Source organism: Eschrichtius robustus, chromosome 10, assembly GCF_028021215.1.
Source record: "Eschrichtius robustus isolate mEscRob2 chromosome 10, mEscRob2.pri, whole genome shotgun sequence".
Lineage (NCBI taxonomy): Eukaryota > Metazoa > Chordata > Mammalia > Artiodactyla > Eschrichtiidae > Eschrichtius > Eschrichtius robustus.
The window spans coordinates 21,526,406-21,549,564 of record NC_090833.1 but is presented as its reverse complement, the minus strand read 5'-3'; the positions used below and the strand labels follow the sequence as shown (position 1 = coordinate 21,549,564).

General features: G+C 38.7%; 1 protein-coding gene across 2 annotated transcripts in view; it reads left to right on the top strand.

Annotated features, from left to right (window-relative positions):
- The first annotated feature begins 785 nt into the window (after positions 1 to 785).
- HSDL2 (hydroxysteroid dehydrogenase like 2) overlaps positions 786 to 23,159 on the top strand; it is a 74,673-nt gene continuing 52,299 nt past the window's right edge. For both annotated transcript variants that reach the window (XM_068552018.1, XM_068552016.1), the window contains exons 1-3: positions 786 to 926; positions 16,820 to 16,983; positions 17,931 to 18,029. In XM_068552018.1, coding sequence (XP_068408119.1) covers positions 910 to 926; positions 16,820 to 16,983; positions 17,931 to 18,029 — 280 coding nt within the window. In that variant the 5' untranslated portion in view covers positions 786 to 909. The remainder of the gene's footprint in view (positions 927 to 16,819; positions 16,984 to 17,930; positions 18,030 to 23,159) is intronic.

Below are 23,159 nucleotides of genomic sequence, written 5' to 3'. Positions count from 1 at the left end.
TTTCTTCACGTCTACCTAAAAATATTATGCGGGTCTCTAGTTCATTAGAGTAGCTGAGTTATGTCCAAGGTATACTACCAAAAGCAATACCGGCTCCCAGAGTTCATCTTATTCCACCACTGAGTCTGGGAATTTCCTCGCTGAGATATTGGCTAAGAGTCGAAAAATCAGAGTTAACTCAGTTCTTCGGTGCGACTATTGCAGATCTCTGATCCAGAAACTGCCCCTCACCACAGAGCTGTTTATCTATAGTCCGGCCGGCTTTAGTCCAGATTCCGGGGGAGAGTCGAAATGCGCCGCTGGCCGGAAGAGTGCTTATCTGCCCAGGAAAAGCGTTCCTAAGAGGGGCCTCCGAGAGGGCGCGCGTGCAGCTGGGCAGGCGTCCAGGTGCCGGCGTGGACGGCGAGGGGACCGAGAGCCAAAGTCCGCTGAGAAGCCGCACCTCAGCCCTCAAGGTCCCTGGTGCACGACTCAAACGCCCCCCACGCCCCCAACCCGGCAAAGGAACTCAGCGCTGCCGCGAGGAACCCTTCACAGGCTGGGAAAAGGTGTACTCAGCAGCTGACGCGTCCAGCATTCTAGCCGCGGGCTGCGACCAATTGTCATCACAGAGCCCCCGCAAGAGGGGCGGGGCGGAGTTGTCTCTCACAGCGCTTGCGCGTGGGGTCGGTTTCCAGTGGCCAGGCAGGCGGGAGGCGGAAACCAGCGCCGAGCGCCACGGAGGCCCACTGCGTGCGCAGGCGCACTCAGCCACCTCCCGTTAATTGGCGCGCCCAATTCCCCTGCAGGCCTCGGGGCGGCGCCCCGGGGGTCGGGGTCTGGGGCGGGGCTAAGTGCGGGGAGAAAGTCACCTTCTTCGTATCCGTTCACTGAGGCCGTGGTGGCCACCGACTCCGACCTGCGACAGTCATGTTGCCCAACACGGGGTAAGGGGAATCGGGAGCCGCGGGGAAGAAACCCCGCCGGGCGAAGTGGATGGCATGGGTGGCCCGGCCCCCGCGGTGGGAGGGTTAATGAAGCTGTCCGGCGAGGTCTGGAACGCTGGTCCGCGCCGGACACAGTGTTCCTCGAATCTGCGGTAACTTGTGAAAAGTAACGCAGAGTTGTGTACTTCAGGGTGGCAGTCATGTTACAATCTCTTCCACAGGTAAAGGATCCAGAGTGAGGTGTCTCGCCGCCCCCAAGGCGGGTCTCACTTTGGGTTTAGCAGTAGCTGCGTGCCTTGCCGAAGGCCGCGAGTTCTAGGTGAAAGGTCACTGGAACACTCGTGCGCCTAATGAGTCTCCACTTATTCGGAACACTCGATTCTGGAAGAAGAAAATAATGGGGTGTTTAAAAAGGGATTTCAAATGAGTAACAAACTAAACTAATCTTAAAGTATGGGTATCTTTTGGGGGTACTTTTTTTCACTTTAAAACGATATTTAGTTGTGGTAAAATACACATAAGGAAAAATTTGCCATCTTAACCATTTTTAAGTGTACGGTTAAGTAGTGTTAAGTATGTTTGCACTGTTGTGCGACCAATTTGCAGAACTTTTTCGACTTGAGAAACAAACTCTATACCAGTTAAACTACTCCTCTACCCCCGTCTCATTCTGTTTTGTTTCTATACTGTATGGGTGTTTTGAGCTGAGTGCCAAGTCCGTTCTGTAATTTACTTGAAACATATAGGTACGTTGCCAAAACACTTAAACAGCTCAGAAGGTTGAGTTTCCTTATCCTTAACTTTCAGCCTCCTACTTTCTGGTAGGTTTCCAAATATATTCTGTGCATTTATAAATATATTTGGGTACACAGTCCTAAACGCACACACCCCACTTTAAAAAATAGTAGCAAAGTCCCTTCTGGGCCTTGGTATTTTTAGCTAGTATGTCTTGGAACATATTTTCAGTACATGTTGATCTTCCTCCCTTTTAATGGTTACGTGGTGTTCTGTTTGTTTAACCAACCCCCTGTCATTGGATACCAGATCATTTCTAGTTTTTTGTTACTCCATCTTGCTGCAATGATTATCCTTGTATTCACCTGTTTGCACATATTTGAGTGTATCCATATGATAAATTCTTGGAAATGAAGCTGTTGGATCAAAGAGTAGAGGTAATTAAAATTTTGATAGCTAATACCAATAGCCCTCCAAAGAGATTGCACATCCAAAAGGATGAATGAGATTTCCTAGTCCAACACGTTGGCAAACAGCAAAATGTTTGATAATAAAAATATTTGTTCTGTTAATAAAAATCTAACTAGAGAAAAAAATGGCACCTCATTATAGTTAAAATTTGTATCAAAGAGTGAGGATGAGGATCTTTTTATACGTTTAAAGCAGCAGTTCTCATCAAGGAGCAATTTTGACCCCCATAGGACATTTGGCAATATCTGGGAACATTTTTGATTGTCACAATTGAGGGGGGTTGCTACTGGTGTCTAATAGGTGGAGTCCAGAGATGCTGGTAAACATAATGCACAGGATAGCCCCCTTCAACAAAGAATTATCTTGTCCAAAATGTCTTTAGTAGTGTAGAGATTGAGAAATCCTGGCTTAAAGCCAGCTGTGTACCTTTTTCTTTGCCTGGCTTACACAGTTAGGTTTTTGATTGATCTCTAAGCTCTCTAGTGTAAAAATATTTGTTCTATATCGTATGTGTTAGAAATGTTTTTCTCTGTTTTTTTCATTGCATCGAGTTTGATTATCCAATTTGTTTATCACGCAGAAACATGTCCTTTTATCGAGTCAGAGTTATCAGTCTATTCTTTTTTTTTTTTTTTGGCTGCACCCTGTGGCATGCGGATCTTAGTTCCTCGACCAGGGATGAACCTGCGCCCTTGGCAGTGAAAGCACGGAGTCCTAACCACTGGACTGCCAGGGAATTCTCCTCAATCTATTCTTTTAAAGTTTTTGTGTTTTTGTGACAAAGCTATAAGGCCATCTTAAACTAAGTTTTTTGTTTTTTAATTTGTAAGTATTCTTTTAGTATTTCTGTGGGGTTTTTTCCCCACTCAGATTTTTATCTACCTGAAATGAAATACTGTTTTGCATACTATTTTGGCATAGGAAGTGAGTTAGGAAACCCACTTATTTTGGTTCAGATGGCTGGCTGTGCAGTTGTTCCAGCACCATTGACTGACTAGTTATTTTTTTCTTTCTATTAGAAATTCCACCTCTGAATTCTTGTATATCTAGGGGTCTGTTTTAAAATTCTGTTATGTTGGTCTGTCTATTCATGTACCAGTACTAAACTATTTTAATTTCTCTAGTTTTATAAAATGCTTTAGTATCTTGGAAAGCTAGTTCCTGCCTCATTTGGATTTCTTTTCAGAATTTTAAGTGATTGTTTTTCTTTCCTAAAACAGTTAAAAGTTTCATCACATTTACCATGATTTTGAGGTCCCAGAGAATTTTGGTAAATTGTAGTGTAGGTTAACTCTACTTCAGCAAGTTTTAGGCGTCTACCAATAGTACTGAGGAATTTGGAACCTTTTTTCTTTCTTGCCTTCTATACTCTGGTTCTAATGCTTTAGAGATGGAGGAGTTCCTTAGTAGTACGGCCTGGTCTTCAGGTTAAGAGGAAAGCTGCCTTTGCCCTTCTTTCTGCCAATTCCTGAGACCTTGAGCATGAAAATGTCCTTTATCCTACTGGGAATCAATCCAACTAAACCAAAGGCAAAGGGGTAGAGCTTTTTTTTTTCTCTCTCTCTCTTTGCTTCCTCATTTCTTTTTTTTTTAAAATTTATTTAAAAAATTTGTTTTTATTTATTTATTTTATTGACGTATAGCTTATTTACAATGTTGTGTTAATTTCTGCTGTATAGCAGAGTAATTCAGTTATACATATATCACACACATGCATTCTTTTTCATATTCTTTTCCATTATGGTTTATCACAGGATATTGAATATAGTTCCCTGTGCTATATAGGACCTTGTTGTTTATCCATCCTGTATATAATATTTTGCATCTGCTAGGGATAGGGCTTTTTAAAGCAGCAATTGGGACATTTTCATCTAAATACTCACGTTTAAAGAAATCATTTTAACACTCTATGCATACTACCTTTTGTATAAAAAGAAGGGAAAATTATACACACACACACACGATGTGTCTTATGTATGTGTGTGTGTTTGCATATTTTTCAAAACAAAAATATGAGAAGGATAAGCTAGAAATTAAGGAATCTAGTTACCTATAGGCAAGGGATTGAACTTCTTTGAATATACACATTTATAAGTTTTGACTTTTAAACCATGTACATGTTTTACAACATCCCTCATCAAAGATGAGGGGAAAGAGATAAGCTAAAATGGAATGTTACCATAAACAGAGGAACTTGACTATATGTCAAGTTTTTCACATAAACATACATAGAAAAATAATTCAATTCTTTTTGATACTTTTAACTCTCCAATTAAAGCTGGTTTATTTGCTTATCTATTTATCTATTTATTATTTATTTTGGCTGCGCCAGGTCTTAGTTGCAGCACGCAGGATCTTCGTTGCAGCATGCACGCTTCTTAGTTGCAGCACGAATAATTTTAACATAGTAATTTGTACACTCTTAGAGGGATTTGCTCTAAAGACAAGAGTGCAAAGAGGGACTGCCCTGGTGGTGCAGTGGATAAGACTCCGTGCTCCCAATGCAGGGGGCCCAGGTTCGATCCCTGGTCAGGGAACTAGATCCCACATGCATGCCGCAACTAAAAGTTCACATACCACTGCAGAGGAGCCCGCCTGCCGCAACTAAGACCCAGCGCAACCAAATAAATGAATAAATAAATAAATAATGAGAGGAGAATGGGGAGCATCTATGCAAAAAAAAAGTATAACTTTAAAAGAAAAAAAAAGAGTGCAAAGAAATCTTGAACTTTACTTAGTAGATTTATCATTGGTAGTGGTATTAGTGTAGTAATTTGAATACCATTGTGTCTTATAGTATACAGTGTACCTACCTCTTGTTGGTCTGCTTCTTTAACAAAAGAACAGATGAGGATCCTTACTCCCCTCAGCCACGGGCGAGAGTGCTACTAGGGTCTTTTTCTATCCCCTAACCTGGCTCTGGGGGCTCTTGTCCTTTTTTCTTCCAGAAAGCCATGTCTCTGTCAGGATCCCATTCTTGTCACAAAAACTGTTAAAGTCTTGGATTTCTGTTTATCGTGTTTAACCTAGAAAGTTTAACATGTATATAACTTACCAATGTCTAAAGTAAAAAAGTTTTACCATTTTCCCAAACAATACAAGTACCTAGAAAAGTTGAACTCCAGTCACTCAGTTTTTAACTTATGTTATTGTAACAATATATTTTAATTCTATCTTTTTAATCTCCAAAATACTATTATTTATTATATTATTTATATTATTATAATTATCATTATAAATACTTTTTTAGATTTCTGTACTTAATTTACTAATATCTTTGGCTTTTATTCCTTCTAGCATAGCACCTCAGACCTTCAATCTGGGAACCTTCAATCTTTCTTTAGTAAATAAGGCATGAGAAAGAAAGAAAAAATATTTGGATTGGACTGAAAGAAACAATGCTGTCATTATTTGCAGATAATATGATTACATAGAAAACCAAAATAATGTATAACTAAATTATTAGATTTAATAAGAGTTTGACAAATTTTCAGGATACAAAAGTCAATGAGGAGAATTAGATTTCTGCACACAAGCAAAAATCAACAAGAAATACAGTACAATGGCAATAAAAATGAGAAGTTCAAAATTCAGACTATGGGCTATACTACAGGACAAATGATCTATATTTTTCAGCCAATAAATGGCATAAAGAAAATGGAAAGTGGAGCTGTTATAGATTAAAAGAGACTTATAAGATATACAGGCATACCTAGTTTTATTGTTTTTAACCTTTATTGTGCTTTGCAGATATTGTGTGTTTTACAGACTGAAAGTTTGTGGCAACCGTGCTTTGATGGTTAGCATTTTTTAGCAATGAAGTATTTTTTATTTAAGGTATGTACATTTTTTTTAGACATAGTACTATTGCACACTTAACAGAGTACAGTGTAGACATAACTTTTATATGCACTGGGAAACCAAAAAATTTGTGTGACTCGCTTTATTTCAATATTCACTTTATTGTAGTGGTTTGGAACTGAACTTATAATATCTCGAGGTATGTCTGTAACAAATTAATGCAATGTGAAGTCCTGACAGGATCCTGATTTGATCAAACCAACTGTAAAAAGACATTTTTGAGATAGTTGTTAAACTTTGCATATGGATAGGTACTAGTTGATATTGAGGAATTATTGTCAATTTTTTTAGTTGTGATAATGATATTGTTATATAAAAGTTAGAGATGCATACTGAAGCATTTATAGGTGAAATTATATGACTTCTGAGATTGGCTTTCTGATTATCACTTTCAAATTTTGATAATTGTTGAATTGTTAAATTAAAATGGGAGCTTATTTTAGTATTTTCTCTATTTTTGAATATATTTGAAAACATCATAATAAACATTTAAAAATGGTCTTTAAGCATCTTTGCGTTGATTGTTAGTTGCAAGGGAAAGAATAGTAATTACACAGTGGAAAAATTGATAACACCATGGTTGGATGGTCAAAATTAACATTACCTTTGATTACAGAGAGACACTGTGTAGTTTCAGGTGTGAAATAGCGAGCAATACCATGTTCATGGATTGGAGCACTCAGTGTCATAAAGATGTCAGTTCTTCCCACGTTGAATTATAGATTCAGTACAGTTTCTGTCAAAATCCCAACTGATTTTGCTTGTGCAATTAAATAAGCTGATTCTAAAATATACGTGGAAAAGCAAAGGTCCAAGTATATCCAAGAAAGCTGTTATATTTAAGAGAGTGCAATCCATGTAGCCAAATGGAGCAGAATAGAGAGCCTAGAACTGTATATTTAGGGAGACTCAGTCTATGACAAAGCTGACATTAAAGATCTGTGGGAATGGACTTTTCAGACTGGGACAGTTGGTTAACCATATGGGGGAAAATGTAGTTGGATCCCTACCTCAATTCATATACAAAAATTCATTCTATGTAGATTAAAGACAAAAATTTAAAAGATAAACCATAAAATTTTTGGAAGACAAATTAATACAATTGTGGTTAAAGATGGATTTCTTAACCCCAAAAGCATTGGCTGTAAAATAAAAGATTCATAAATTCTGCTCTATGAAAATAATTTCTGCTCATCAAAATATACTATAATGATTGTGAAAAGGAAGCCACAAATGAAAAGATTGCAAATCTTTAAAAGCTTATAGGGCTTCCCTGGTGGCGCAGTGGTTGAGAATCTGCCTGCCAATGCAGGGGACATGGGTTTGAGCCCTGGTCTGGGAAGATCCCACGTGCCGCGGAGCAACTGGGCCCGTGAGCCACAATTACTGAGCCTGCGCATCTGGAGCCTGTGCTCCACAACAAGAGAGGCCACGATAGTGAAAGGCCCGTGCACCGCGATGAAGAGTGGCCCCCGCTTGCCACAATTAGAGAAAGCCCTCGCACAGAAACGAAGACCCAACACAGCCATAAATAAATAAATAAAATAAGTTTAAAAAAAAGCTTATAGACTTTTATGAGTCATTAGGAAAAAAGTCAACCATGTGGAAAGATGAGCAAAACAAATTAATAGGAATTACACAGAAGAAGGAACATAGTGACTATTAACATATGAAAATATATTCACCCTTATTAGTAATAAGGGAAATGTAAATTAAAAGCATACTGAGATACTATTTCATATCTACCAGATTGTCAAAAATTTTAAATGTCTGACATCAAGTGTTGGGGAGGTGTGGAGCTGCAGGAACTCGTACTCATATATTGCTGCTGGTAGGAATATTAACCACTTTGAAGGAGGTTTGGCATTATTTGCGAAAGTTGAACTTCAGCATGTGTTTCAGTTATCTATTGCTGTAACAAACCACCCTAAAACTTAATTGTTTGAAACGACAATGCTTTATTATTATTCACAGTTCTCTGGGTTGACTGGGTTCTTCTGCTCTATATAGTATAAGTTGAAGTCATTCATATGGCTGCTTTTAGCTGGGTTCTTGGCTGGGGCTGAAACGTCCTAAATGACCTCTTACCCTCCAGGGCCTCTCTCCCATGGCCTCTCATCAGTTGATAATCTGTCTCTCTTCTTTACAACATAGCATTTGGCTTCAGGAGAAAGTGGAAACTACCAGCCATTTTATAGCATGGGCTTGGAAATTCCAGAATATCATTTCATCATATTCTATTGCTCAAAAAAGTCATAAGGTGAACCCAGACTCAAGGGGAAGGGGAAAATATACTCCCTTCTCTTGATGGAAGGGATGCCAAAGGATTTGTGGTCATGTTTAATCTACAACTGTGTCCTGTAATCCAGCAGTTTCACCCGTAGGTGTATGCCCTAGAGAAACTCATGCACATGTGACTGGAAAAAGTGTACAAGATTATTTTTAGCACCATTGTTCATAATAGAAAAAAAAAAACCTGGAAACCATCCCCAAAGTCCATAAACAGTAGAATGAATAAATACTTTATAGTATGTTCATATGTGAAATATTGTATATTAATTAAAATAAGTAACTATTTGCACCAAAATATGGGTAAGTCTCCAAACCATGTTTTGTGAAAGAAGCAAGTCATAGAATAACATATACTGTATGAATCTATTATATAAAGTTCAACATTAGGCAAAAATTAAACAGTTTATTGTTTAGATCATGGTTAGGCAAACTCTATCTGTAAAGGGCCAGATAGTAAATATTTTAGATTTCCTGGGCAAGAGGCAAAATTGGAGATACTATGTAGGTGTAAGAGATGTATCTATAACATCACATATAAGAGATGTATGTATAATGAGAGAAAACCAATTTCCACAGTATTTTTTAATTGGTGAAACTCAAAATAAGTACTTCTTTTGTAATACATATCTACTAGTGACAAGAATGAAATTCTTTTTTGGGGAGAAGGAAGAGTGTGTTGGTTTCCTAGGGCTGCCATAGCAAAATACCACCAATTGAGTGGCTTTAAAGAAATTTATTTTCTTAAAGTTCTGGAGGCTGGAAGTATGAAGTCCAGGTGTTAGCAGGACCATGCTCTGAAATTCTGGGTAGAATCCTTCCTTACCTCTTCCTAGCTTCTGGTGATAGCTGGCAGTCCTTGTGTTCTTAGCTTGTAGCTGCTTTATTCCCGTCTCTGCCTCTGTCATCATGTGGTATCCTCCCTGTGTGTCTGTCTTTACATAGGCTTTCCTCCTCTTAAAGAGACACCAGTCATATTGGATTAAGGATCCACCCTACTCCACTATGACCTCATTATAACTAATTACATCTGCAACAACCCTGTGTCCAAATAAGGTCTCATTCGGGGGTACTGGAGGTTAGGACTTCAACATATCCTAACATTTTGGTAGATATAATTCAATCTATGACAGGGAGGTACAATTGTATTTTGGTGAATACAGTTCAATCCATAACAGGGAGAGAATGTTTTGCTTAATTGGGGTTCAAATTTGGTGTTCCCTGTCATCAAATTGATCATAAATGTTCATCTGTGAAAATGATTCTTAGCTCTAGGACTATGCGCAAAGCAGATGGAGGGTCGGGTTCAGTCCTGGGCTTAGACATAGATATGTAGGTGTTAGGAATAGTAAAAAAAAACAAGGGAATGAGTAATAATATTTAAAGTAATTGTGAGAGGAGATTGGTTCAAGATGGTGGAGTAGAAGGATATGCGCTCACTCCCTCTTGGGATAGCACTGGAATCACAACTACCTGCTGAACAATCATCAACAGGAAGACACTGGAAATCACCAAAAAGATACCCCACATCCAAAGACAAAGGAGGAGCCACAATGAGACGGTAGGAAGGGTGCAATCACAATAAAATCAAATCCCATAACTGCTGGGTGGGTGACTCACAAACTGGAGAATAATTGTACCCCAGAAGTCCACCCACTGGAGTGAAGGTTCTGAGCCCCATGTCAGGCTTCCCAATCTGGGGGTCTGGCAATGAGAGGAGGAATTCCCAGAGAATCAGACTTTGAAGGCTAGTGGGATTTGATTACAGGACTTTGATAGGACTGGAGGGAACAGAGACTCCACTCTTGGAGGGCACACACAAAGTAGTGTGCGCACCAGGACCCGGCGGTAGGAGCAATGACCCCGTAGGAGACTGAACCAGACCTACCTGCTAGTTTTGGAGGGTCTCCTGCAGAGGCAGGGGGCAGCTGTGACTCACTGCAGGGACAAGGACACTAGCAGTAGAAGTTCTGGGAAGTACGCCTTGGCGTGAGCCCTCCTGGAGTGCGCCATTAGCCCCACCAAGGAGCCTGTGGGCTCCGGTGCTGGGTCGCCTCAGGCCGAACAACCAGCAGGGAGGGAACTCAACTGCACCCATCAGCAGACAAAGTTTTACTGAGCTCTGCCTGCCAGGGCAATACCCAGCTCTACCCACCACCAGTCCCTCGCATCAGGAAGCTTGCACAACCCTCTTAGATAGCCTCATCTGCCAGAGGGCAGACAGCATAAGCAAGAAGAACTACAATCCTGCAGCCTGTGGGAAAAAAACCACATTCACAGAAAGACAAGATAAAAAGGCAGAGGACTAGGTACCAGATGAAGGAACAAGATACCGCCCCCCCCAAAAAAAAGACTAAATGAAGTGGAGATAGGCAACCTTCCAGAAAAAGAATTCAGAATAATGATAGTGAAGATGATCCAGAACCTTGGAAAAAGAATGGAGGCAAAGATTGAGAAGGTGCAAGAAATGTTTAACAAAGACCTAGAAGAGTTAAAGAACAAACACCTAGAAGAATTAAAGAAGAAACAGATGAACAATACAATAACTGAAATGAAAAATACACTAGAAGGAATCAATAGCAGAGTAACTGAGGCAGAAGAACAGATAAGTGACCTGGAAGACAGAATGGTAGAATTCACTGCTGCAGAACAGAATAAAGAAAAAAGAATGAAAAGAAATGAAGACTGCCTAAGAGACCTCTGGGACAACATTAAATGCACCAACATTTGCATTGTAGGGGTCCCAGAAGGAGAAGAGAGAGAGAAAGGACCCAAGAAAATATTTGAAGAGATTATAGTCAAAAACTTCCCTAACATGGGAAAGAAAATAGCCACCCAAGTCCAGGAAGCGTGGAGAGTCCCAGGCAGGATAAACCCAAGGAGAAACATGCCGAGACACGTAGTAATCAACTTGATAAAAATTAAAGACAAAGAAAAATTATTAAAAGCAACAAGGGAAAAATGACAAATAACATACAAGGGAACTCCCATAAGGTTAACAGCTGATTTCTCAGCAGAAACTCTACAAGCCAGAAGGGAGGGGCATGATATACTTAAAGTGATGAAAGGGAAGAACCTATAACCAAGAATACTCTACCTGGCAAGGATCTCATTCAGATTCGATGGAGAAATCAAAAGCTTTACAGACAAGCAAAAAGCTAAGAGAATTCAGCACCACCAAACCAGCTCACAACAGATGCTAAAGGAACTTCTCTAAGTGGAAGAAACAAGAGAAGAAAAGGACCTACAAAAACTAACCCAAAGCAATTAAGAAAATGGTAATAGGAACATACATACCGATAGTTACCTTAAATGTGAATGGATTAAATGCTCCAACCAAAAGACACAGACTTGCTGAATGGATACAAAAACAAGACCCACATATATGCTGTCTACAAGAGACCCACTTCAGACCTAGGGACACATACAGACTGAAAGTGAGGGGGTGGAAAAAGATATTCCATGCAAATGGAAATCAAAAGAAAGCTGGAGTAGCAATACTCATATCAGATAAAATAGACTTTAAAATAAAGAATGTTACAAGAAATGAGGAAGGACACTACATAATGATCAAGGGATCAATCCAAGAAGAAGATATAACAATTATAAATATATGTGCACCCAACATAGGAGCACCTCAATACATAAGGCAAATGCTAACAGCTATAAAAGAGGAAATCGACAGTTACAATAATACTGGGGGACTTTAACACCTCACACCAATGGACAGATCATCCAGACAGAAAATTAATAAGGAAACACAAGCTTTAAATGACACAAGAGACCAGATAGATTTAATTGATATTTATAGGACATTCCATCTGAAAACAGCAAATTACAGTTTCTCCTCAAGTGCACATGGAACACTCTCCAGCATAGATCACATCTTGGGTCACGAATCAAGCCTTGGTAAATTTAATAAAATTGAAATCATATCAAGCATCTTTTCCGACCACAACGCTATGAGATTAGAAATCAATTGCAGGGAAAAAAACGTAAAAAACACAAACACTTGGAGGCTAAACAATACGTTACTCAGTAACCAAGAGATCACTGAAGAAATCAAAGAGGAAATCAAAAAATACCTAGAGACAAATGACAATGAAAACACAACGATGGAAAACCTATGGAATTCAGCAAAGGCAGTTCTCAGAGGGAAGTTTATAGCACTACAATCCTACCTCAAGAAACAAGAAAAATCTCAAATAAACAATCTAACCTTACACCTAAAGGAACTAGAGAAAGAAGAACAAACAAAACCCAAAGTTAGTAGAAGGAAAGAAATCATAAATATCAGAGCAGAAATAAATGAAATAGAAACAAAACAGTAGCAAAGACCAATAAAATTAAAAGCTCATTCTTTGAGAAGATAAACAAAATTGATAAACCTTTAGCCAGACTCTTCAAGAAAAAGAGGGAGAGGACTGAAATCAATAAATTTAGAATTGAAAAAGGAGAAGTTACAACAGACACCACAGAAATACAAAGCATCCTAAGAGACTACTACAAGCAACTCTATGCCAATAAAATGGACAACCTGGAAGAAATGGACAAATTCTTAGAAAGGTATAACCGTCCAAGACTGAACCAGGAAGAAATAGAAAATATGAACAGACCAATCACAAGTAATTAAATTGAAGCTGATTAAAAATCTTCAACAAACAAAAGTCCAGGACCAGATGGCTTCACAGGTGAATTCTATCAAACATTTAGAGAAGAGCTAACACCCATCCTTCTCAAACTCTGCCAAAAATTGCAGAGGAAGGAACAGTCCCAAACTCGTTCTATGAAGCCACCATCACCCTGATACCAAAGCCAGACAAAGATACTACAAAAAAAGAAAATTACAGACCAATATCACTGTTGAATATAGATGCAAAACTCCTCAACAAAATACTAGCAAACAGAATCCAACAGCACATTAAAAGGATCATACACCATGATCAAGTGGGATTTATCCCAGGGATGCAAGGATTCTTCAATATATGCAAATCAATCAGTGTGATAAACCATATTAACAAATTGAGGAATAAAAACCATATGATCATCTCAATAGATGCGGAAAAAGCTTTTGACAAAATTCAACACCCATTTATGATAAAAACTCTCCAGAAAGTGGGCATAGAGGGAACCTACTTCAACATAATAAAGGCCATATACGACAAACCCAGAGCAAACATCATTCTCAATGGTGAAAAACTGAAAGCATTTCCTCTAAGATCAGGAACAAGACAAGTATGTCCACTCTCACCGCTATTATTCAACATAGTTTTGGAAGTCCTAGCCACAGCAATCAGAGACAAAAAAGAAATAAAAGGAATCCAAGTTGGAAAAGTAAGTGTAAAACTGTCACTGTTTGCAGATGACATGATACTATACATAGAGAACCCTAAAGGTGCCACCAGAAAACTACTAGAGCTAATCAATGAATTTGGTAAGGTTGCAGGATACAAAATTAGTGCACAGAAATCTCTTGCATTCCTATACACTAACAACTAAAGATCAGAAGAGAAATTAAGGAAACAATCCCATTCACCACCGCAACAAAAAGAATAAAATACCTAGGAATAAACCTACCTGTAAGGAGGCAAAAGACCTGTACTCAGAAAACTATAAGACACTGATGAAAGAAAGCAAAGATGACACAAACAGATGGAGAGATATGCCATGTTCTTGGATTGGAAGAATCAATATTGTGAAAATGACTATACTACCCAAAGCAATCTACAGATTCAGTGAAATCCCTATCAAGCTACCAATGACATTTTTCACAGAACTAGAACAAAAAATTTTACAATTTGTATGGAAACACAAAAGACCGAATAGCCAAAGTAATCTTGAGAAAGAAAAACAGAGCTGGAGGCATCAGGCTCCCTTACTTCAGACTATACTACAAAGCTACAGTAATCAAGACAGTATGGTACTGGCACAAAAACAGAAATATAGATCAATGGAACAGGATAGAAAGCCCAGAGATAAACCCACGCACATATAGTCACCTTATCTTTGACAAAGGAGGCAAGAATGTACAACGGAGAAGAGACAGCCTCTTCAATAAGTGGTGCTGGGAAAACCAGACAGCTACATGTAAAAGAATGAAATTAGAACACTCCCTAACACCAGACACTTGCAGGACTTCCCTGGTGGCGCAGTGGTTAAGAATCCGCCTGCCAATGCAGGGGACACGGGTTCGATCCCTGGTCTGGGAAGATCCCACATGCCATGGAGCAACCAAGCCCGCGAGCCACAAGTACTGAGCCCGTGTGCCTAGAGCCCACGCGCTGCAACAAGAGAAGCCACTGCAATGAGAAGCCCGCGCACCGCAACGAAGAGTAGCCCCACTCGCCGCAACTAGAGAAAGCCCACGCGCAGCAACAGAGACCCAACACAGCCAAAAATAGAGAAAGAAATTATTAAAAACAAAAAGTTAGCTCATTAAAAAAAAAAAAGACACATGTGCCCCAATGTTCTTTGTAGCACTGTTTACAATTTGCCAGGTCATGGAGGCAACCTAAATGCCCATCGACAGATGAATGGATAAAGAAAATGTGGTACATATATACAATGGAATATTACTCAGCCATAAAAAAGAATAAAATTGGGTCATTTAAAGAGACGTGGCTGGACCTAGAGACTGTCATACGGAGTGAAGAAGTCCGAAAGAGAAAAACAAATATCGTATATTAACGCATATACATGGAATCTAGAAAAATGTTACAGATGAACCGGTTTGCAAGGCATAAAGAGACACAGATGTAGAGAACAAACATATAGACACCAAAGGGGGAAAGTGGAGTCGGGGTGATGGTGGTGGGATGAATTAGGAGATTGGGATTGACATATATACACTAATATGTATAAAATAGATAACTAATACGAACCTGCTGTATAAAAAATAAATAAATAAAAATAAATAAAGTAGTTGTCACTTTGTGGGTCAGGAGGAAGAAGAAGGATAGTTAGGAATAGACAGGTGGCTTCTGGGGCGTTGGTAATATTCTATTTCTATTTCTTGGTATTTATCTTATTTTGTTCTTTAAACTATACACATTAGTTTATATGCTTTTTGTGTGTTTGCTATTTCACTAAAAATAGTTAACACCTCTGTCCCTTTCTCACTTCTCCACTCCCCTTCTTTCTTGCTAAACCATTTATTCCTTATTTTGAAATCCTCCCACTTTTACCTCTTAATTTGCTTCTAGAGTGTAATCCTCCAGATCTTGGCAAGAGCTTTATGTTCTTTTGTTAACAAGCCTACTTACCTGTTACCCCTGTCTCTGGTTACTGTCCCTTTTTCTCTTTGTCATTGTCACTTTTGCTGTCCTCTCCATCCTTCTCCTTAAACAAGCTTTTTATTTGCCTTTAGAAAGTAAACAAGAAAGTAGGTTTCCCTCTCTGTTATCTGACTTTATACAGGTTTTCTTCTCATCTAACAACTGAATAATTGGAAGGTTAAAATTTAAGGTTGGTGGATATAAAAAAATTAATGGACACAGAGAACTTTCCTAAGTACATTTGGATCAGAGAATCTTTTGAACAATACCCTGAGTTCTTTGCCAGCTTTCTAGGTTGGTTTGTTTAACAGTGTTACTGAGATGTAATTCACACACCACACAATTTACCCATTTAAAGTATACAATTAAGTGGTATATTATATATTTTTAGTATATTCACAGAATTGTGCAACTATCACCACAATCAATTTTAAAATATTTTCATCATCCCAAAAAGAAACCCCATACCCCTCAGCTGTCAACCCCCAAATCCCCCACCCCCAGTCCTAGGCAACCATTAATCCTTGTGTCTCTATAGGTTTGCCTGTTCTGGACATTTCATATAAATGGAATCATACAATATGAGGTCCTTTGTGACTCTTTCAACTAGCATAATGTTTTCAAGGTTCAACCATGTAGCGTAGATCAGTACTTCATTCCTTTTTATTGCTGAATATATCCCATTGTATTATGTATATATCACATTTTATTTTTCCATTCATCAGTTGGTGGACATTTATGTTGTTTCCACTCCAGCTATTATAAGCAATGATGAGCATCTGTTAAACAATTATTAGCTTTTACATAATTCCTTTTAAGTGGTATGTATTCATTGCAGAAAATTTGAAAAATCCTGAAGAATATAAAGAATATGATACAATTTATTCATAATCCCACCACTCAAAAATAAGCTCTTTTTAAAAAATTTTCAAGAATAAGCTTTGTTAACACTTTTTCTGTCGGAAAAATACGTTTATGTAGTTTATTAATTCCTCATTTCTGTTTAAGATTTACTTCTCATTTGAGCAGATTTTGTTTGCCAAGTCACAGCAAATCTGGCCGCTGCAGTTGTAATAATTTGTAAATCATTGTACAATAGGAGTAAAGTAGAGTTATTAGCTATCAGATGGGGAGGGAGGAGGGTTTAGAGAAAGTTTGATAGAGGAGGAAACATGTTTTGTGACTATGTGCATGAATTCCTGAAACTGGTAAGTAAATAAAAACATTGAGCTTTCTAATAAGGTCACATTTGTTCTGTTGTAGGAAGCTAGCAGGATGTACTGTCTTCATCACAGGCGCGAGCCGTGGCATTGGCAAAGCTATTGCTTTGAAAGCAGCAAAGGATGGAGCAAATATAGTCATTGCTGCAAAGACCGCCCAGGCACACCCCAAACTTGCAGGCACAATCTATAGTGCTGCTGAAGAAAGTGAGTTTCAATACATAGAGAATTTGCTGGAGAGTTTAATTATATCTATCTGAAGTCTACCCTAAAAATAATTTTATCTGGTTAAAGAAATATTTTGTCACCTTAGAGCAGTGTTTGGGAACCATTTTTCTCCCCAGCACTTTTAAGTGATGGGAGAGACTCCCGTTAAATATCATGTCTCATGAGGGCAGTGGTTCTTGGATGGGAGCAGAGAGTAGAGGAGTGGAAGTAGAGGAAAGAATTTGAGAGGTGGATGGTGTGAACACTTTGAAAAAGCGCTCCATGTTACTTGTTCTCTGCATAATTCGCAAGTCATTATTTTAATACTTGCAGTTCACAAATAGCTATTGAGTGCTTATATTCAAGGCACAGTGCCAGGAGTAATGGCTTAAATTTCAGCTTCAGTTGATATTGCTAGTTTTGTTAGTTACGTTAATAGTATTGTGGTTATGCTAGGGGAATACATATGAAGCAATTATGAGTGAAATGATGCCTGAGGTTTGTTTTGAAATACACCAGCAAAAAACAAAATGAAATTGGGGGTAGATAAACAAATTAAATGACTGGCAAAACATTATCAATCATTGAAGATAGGAGATGGATTCATGAAAGTTCATTATACTATTCTTTATATTTTTGTACATTTTTGGAAATTTTCCATAATAAAGGTCTTTTAAATTACCTTCCCCATTTTAATAACATTTTAAAAAATTACCTTCCTTTTTGGTTTTTTAATAGAGTTGGCCTAGCTAGTCTGCAGCTGGATATGGATTCATCAGTCTGTCCTACTGTAGGGCAGAGTTGCTAGTAGTTATAAGACATAGTTATTTATACTGATTTTCTGAAAATGGGGTACTTTTTTCTTTTGACTCTTGTGTCAGAGGTTTGATATTGATGAAAGGTTTAATATTTGAATGCTTTAATGTTTCTTTGTTTATCCTTTGTAGTCAAAGCAGCTGGAGGAAAGGCCTTGCCATGTGTTGTTGATGTGAGAGATGAACAGCAAATCAGCAGTGCAGTGGAGAAAGCAGTTGAGAAATTTGGAGGTAGAGCCTTCATTCTGAAATAATTATTGAATATTGGTAAAGTATAGGTGTAACTATAATTTTATATTTAATTTTCTTTTGATTATTTTTTACTGAGTCTTTTTGAGTATAACCAGAAATGGGTATTTGTTCATATAGAAGCACGGCTTAAAACCATCTGATGACTAATTGAATAATTATTAAAAATCATTATGGATAGTATAACAAATTTACCATCCAAAATAAAGTTAAGACCTTGACAATAACATACATCTAGCCAAGTGGTTCCCCAGATCCCATCCACTTGTCTCTCCCCAGTTCATGTAACCATCATTTGATGACTTTTTAATATTAATTGAATAAAGTGCAGATGACCTATTGGCATTCAAGATCTTTCACATTCTGTTGTTAACAGACTTGTTTTGGTTTCATCTTTCTTCTACACCCCTATGTAAACTCCCTCCTTCAGCCAAAATTGTATACATCCATTTCCTTACCTTGAATTTTTTTTGTCTCTTAGCTTTTGCTCTTACTATTCCTGAGGCTCCTCCAGTGCCCACTTCTCCACCTCTGATCCTTCCTGAAATGTTCCCTTCTTTGTCTTTTGAAATCCTACCTTTTTGTGCTTTAATCTCATCTCCTTCACGAAGCCAGTTTCCTGACTTATGCCAACTAATCAGAAGTGTACATTTTTCTTTCTCTGAATTCCGAAAACATTCCTTTGATCCTCATCTTGTACGACTTTAGATCTTAGTATTTCTTTTTTCTCCCCAATTGGTTCATAAGCTTCTAGAAGGCAAGTGTTGGGAGTTGAACTGAGACTTTGATGGCATTATAGCAAGGCACGTAGCCATGTCCAAATCCTGCCCTATTACCACTCTCTCCCTATAATATTCCAGAGACTATATGTACATGCAAAGGATATTGGCCAATGGGAAACAAGGTTAATGCTTTATTGTTAGCAAGGCTCGTGCTTGTAACTCCCAATGTGGAGTGCTGTGTTATTCTGGACTGGAGCACAAAGCTTTGGCTCAAATGGGGTCTCTTCCTTTAAATCCAAAATCTTACTCCTGGTTGGCAGCCTTTCCCAAAGTAATGTGAATGCCCATGAGAGAAGAGGAGAGAGAATGCAAAATTACTGGGTATTTTTTTTTTGTTTTTTGTTTTCTTACTGATCGGGCTGCAAATATGAAAGAGGAAGGAGAGGAAGCCACATTCATGTGCAGGACCTTTTATCTAAAATGACTTCACCTACTAGTAAAAGTGAGCAATTAGTGCCAATTAGGACTTAACCTAATTAGTTTAGCCATTCATTTTTAGGGAGGAATTAAGGGATAAGGTGGGTGAGGGTGGAAGACTGGAGCTTTTCCTTTCTCTGTATTCATCCAGTTTTAGTTCTTTCTGTTGATCCGTTGGGTTTATCAACTGAGGGCAAGTTTATCCTTCTTGGAGAATGAGATCATCAGAATATTGGGGAGAGCTGCTACCAGCTTTGTCTGAGGCCTTTCTCTATCTTTATTTCTGTCCTGTAATTCTGTTAGAGAACATCAGCAGTTCAGCTGTTGTCTGGTATTGTCCCAAGAAACCTCTGAAATGAGTCAAGATGGACATTAGTTAAAGTTACTCAAGACCATACTATATAGGCCCAAAATTCACCCCCCATTTATTTATTTTTTTAATTTAATTTTTTAAACTTTAAAAAAAATTTTTATTTATTTTTTGGCTGTGTTGGGTCTTCGTTGCTGCACGCGGGCTTTCTCTAGTTGCGGTGAGCGGGGGCTACTCTTCGTTGTGGTGCACGGGCTTCTCATTGCAGTGGCTTCTCTTGTTGCGGAGCACGGGCTCTAGGCACACGGGCTTCAGTAGTTGCAGCACGTGGGCTCAGTAGTTGCGCCCTAGAGCATGCGAGATTCAGTGGTTATGGCTCACGGGCTCTAGACCACAGGCTCGGTAGTTGTGGCGCACAAGCTTAGTTGCTTCACGGCATGTGGGGTCTTCCTGGACCAGGGATCGAACCCGTGTCCCCTGCATTGGCAGGCGGATTCTTAACCACTGCGCCACCAGGGAAGTCCCCCCTTTTATTTTCATTTTTATTTTTTAATTTTATTTTTCTTAATTGAAGTATAGTTGATTTACAAAGTTGTGCCAATCTCTGCTGTCCAGCAAAGTGACTCAGTTATACACATGTATACCTTCTTTTTTTAATATTCTTTTCTATTATGGTTTATCACAGGATATTGACTATAGTTCCCTGCGCTATACAGTAGGACCTTGTTGTTTATCCATCTTATATATAATAGTTTTCACCCGCCTTTTAACTTCCCGTCTTGAATTCTAGCTGCATTGTCTAATCTGGTTCACCAGAAATAGTTACACATTATGTACTAATGACAGCATAGTCCAAAAATTTGTTCGTGTCAAAATGTGAAGCAGCTCCACTTTCCAGAGTTGGGATCCTCCAGAATAAACTGAAGTCTCACAAATTGATTTCTTCTCCTGTTGTTGCCACAGAGAATTTAAAGAGGCAAACTGAAATCTCTTTCTTGGAAGAATTAAGACCCAGAAGTCTCTCCTCTCCAATTTTCTAACTCTATTTTGTCCCAGCCAAGGAGGTTCACTCAGGTGCATGGATGCTCTGCATTTTTTTAGCCACTGTAGCTTAGATTGTCTTCCATTGAACCTGGTATCATTCCTTCAGCATCTTCAGTGTTGGATTAATTCACCTTTGTCTATCATGTGATCTACTTTTCTAGGAGTAGACAGAAAACTATAAGGACAAAAGCAAATCTTGGTTTTTGTTTCTTCAGAAGCCAGTGGATCCAGATTATTGATTTGGCCTTCATGTCCTAGAACTTAGCTCAGTTGCTAGAAATCTTCAGTTAAGAAGGTATGCTTTTCATATCTTTGGGGAAAAAAATCTCCCAATGTATTTTGCTACCTATTGTTGAGATGGGCATCTGAAACACTTCTTCTTTTTTTTTTTTAATTAATTAATTTCATTTTTGGCTGCGTTGGGTCTTAGCTGTGCGTGGGCTTTCTTTATTTGCAGCAAGCAGGGGCTACTCTTCATTGTAGTGCCTGGGCTTCTCATTGCCATGGCTTCTCTAGTTGTGGAGCACCGGCTCTAGGCACGGGGGCTTTAGTAGTTGTGGCACGCGGTCTCAGTAGCTGTGGCTCGCGGGCTCTAGAGTGCAGGCTCAGTAGTTGTGGCACATGGGCTTAGTTGCTCCACGGCATGTGGGATCTTCCTGGACCAGGGCTCAAACCCATGTCCCCTGCCTTGGCAGGCGGATTCTTAACCACTGCGCCACCAGGGAAGCCCTGAAACATTTCTATCTTCTTGCTAAATTTAGAAATTGGTGGTGGAGTTACCTTTATTTTGGAATCTATCCTAACATTTCCTTCCCTCCTCCTTAGGATCCACTTTGATGTATTTAAAGTGTTTTGCTTTCCATTTGCCCATTAACTTCTGCTTTTCTGGCATAACAATGCAGAATCTTAATTCTTAATTCTTCAGTGAGCTCTGTTCAGCATCTCAGCTTCTGTTGTCTCCTAATCAGGAGGTATGCCACATTTATGAGATGATTCATAGCCTGCTTTTTTTTTTCCTCTGTGTTTTTTTTCCACAGATCTCCCAAGTCTTTATTTTTTGCTCGTTTGGTTTTAGTTCCATACTGTGGTTGCTACTGATATGGTCTGGTTTGGAGTTTTGTAGGCCTTTGAAGTCTGCCTTTTAGGGAACACTCTACCTTTGTCCTGATATTTCTCTCTGCTGGGGAATTATCCCTAACAAAGTCCTGCACAGTGGATGGTGCTTTCTGACCTGTGCCCTGGGGGGCCTCTGCCACATGGTACTCCCTATCACCTTGCCTTCCCTCATCTTCAGAGTGTTTCAGGCCTTGAGTAAATTATGCTGTTTCATAAACCACAGATGTAATCTTTCCTGCCACCTTTTTTTTCTGCAGCAGGCCTACATATATGCCTTTTCTATATCATTTCCCACCATTGTTCCCTGATCCATTTTAATTTGGCCCATCTGAGTTCAGAAATTTTAAGATATCTCTTAATTGGACCCAGTTTTTTTTCTCTTTATCACTGGCAAGTCAAATACAGTTTGCCCAATCAGTATATCTTCATTCCTCATCTACTTTCTTTTGCTTTTGGGCCCAGATGTTTGCTCTGCTAACATAGCTGTCACTTATTATCACATAGTGAGAGATAAAGTCAATAAAGGTTGGATTTGCCCAAGGAATCCATTGATTGGATCAACCCTCATTAGCTTCATCGCCTTAATTAGGGTAATTCTACACAGGTGGTTTGCATACCCATCAGTCCAGCATCTCACCCAGACCCACACTCAATTTGCTTTGCTCCCACCTGGCTTTTTCTTTAGTGAATATTATCTTCCTTGTCTCTTAGGCCCTAGCAGCCTGCCTTATACAGAGTAGCCCCTCAGTGATTATCTCTTAGTGATGAGATTGAGCAATATCTAGTTTTGTGAATTGAGAAGCATGTCGTGGATTTAAAAATTCCTCTCACTGGTCTTTGCCACTTGTGAAGGCAAACCATCATCATTTTGTTTATTCTGGAAAGCTGGTAGTCACAGGACGTGAAACTTGTCCAACATATACAGGTGATTTACTTGAGTTTGAGTTTTGTTATAACGAAGCTATAAAATGTAATATAGTTGAATCCAAAGTTATTCTAAGGACACGTTTTAAGAAAACATTAGTAGTGCAAACACTATGCTAAAGAATATGGAAATTGAGGAATGAGGATGTGATCAGAATTTTATAATGTTACTATAAATGAAGAAAGGGAGCTTATGACTAATATGTTGTAAGTATAATACCCTTATTTAAACCATTTTCCACATATTGTGAGAGAGGGACAAAGCAAAGTTAAGAGGATAATAAAAGACGTTTATGGCAACAGTCTAACCCCAGCAGTAGAAATTGTCATATATCTATTTGATAGAATATTAAATGCTCTTTAGAAAGAATTATGGCAGCAACATGGATGCAACTAGAGATGATCATACTAAGTGAAATAAGTCAGAAAGAGACAAATACCATATGATATTACTTATATGTGGAATCTAAAATATGACACAAATGAACTTATCTACGAAACAGAAACAGACTCACAGAC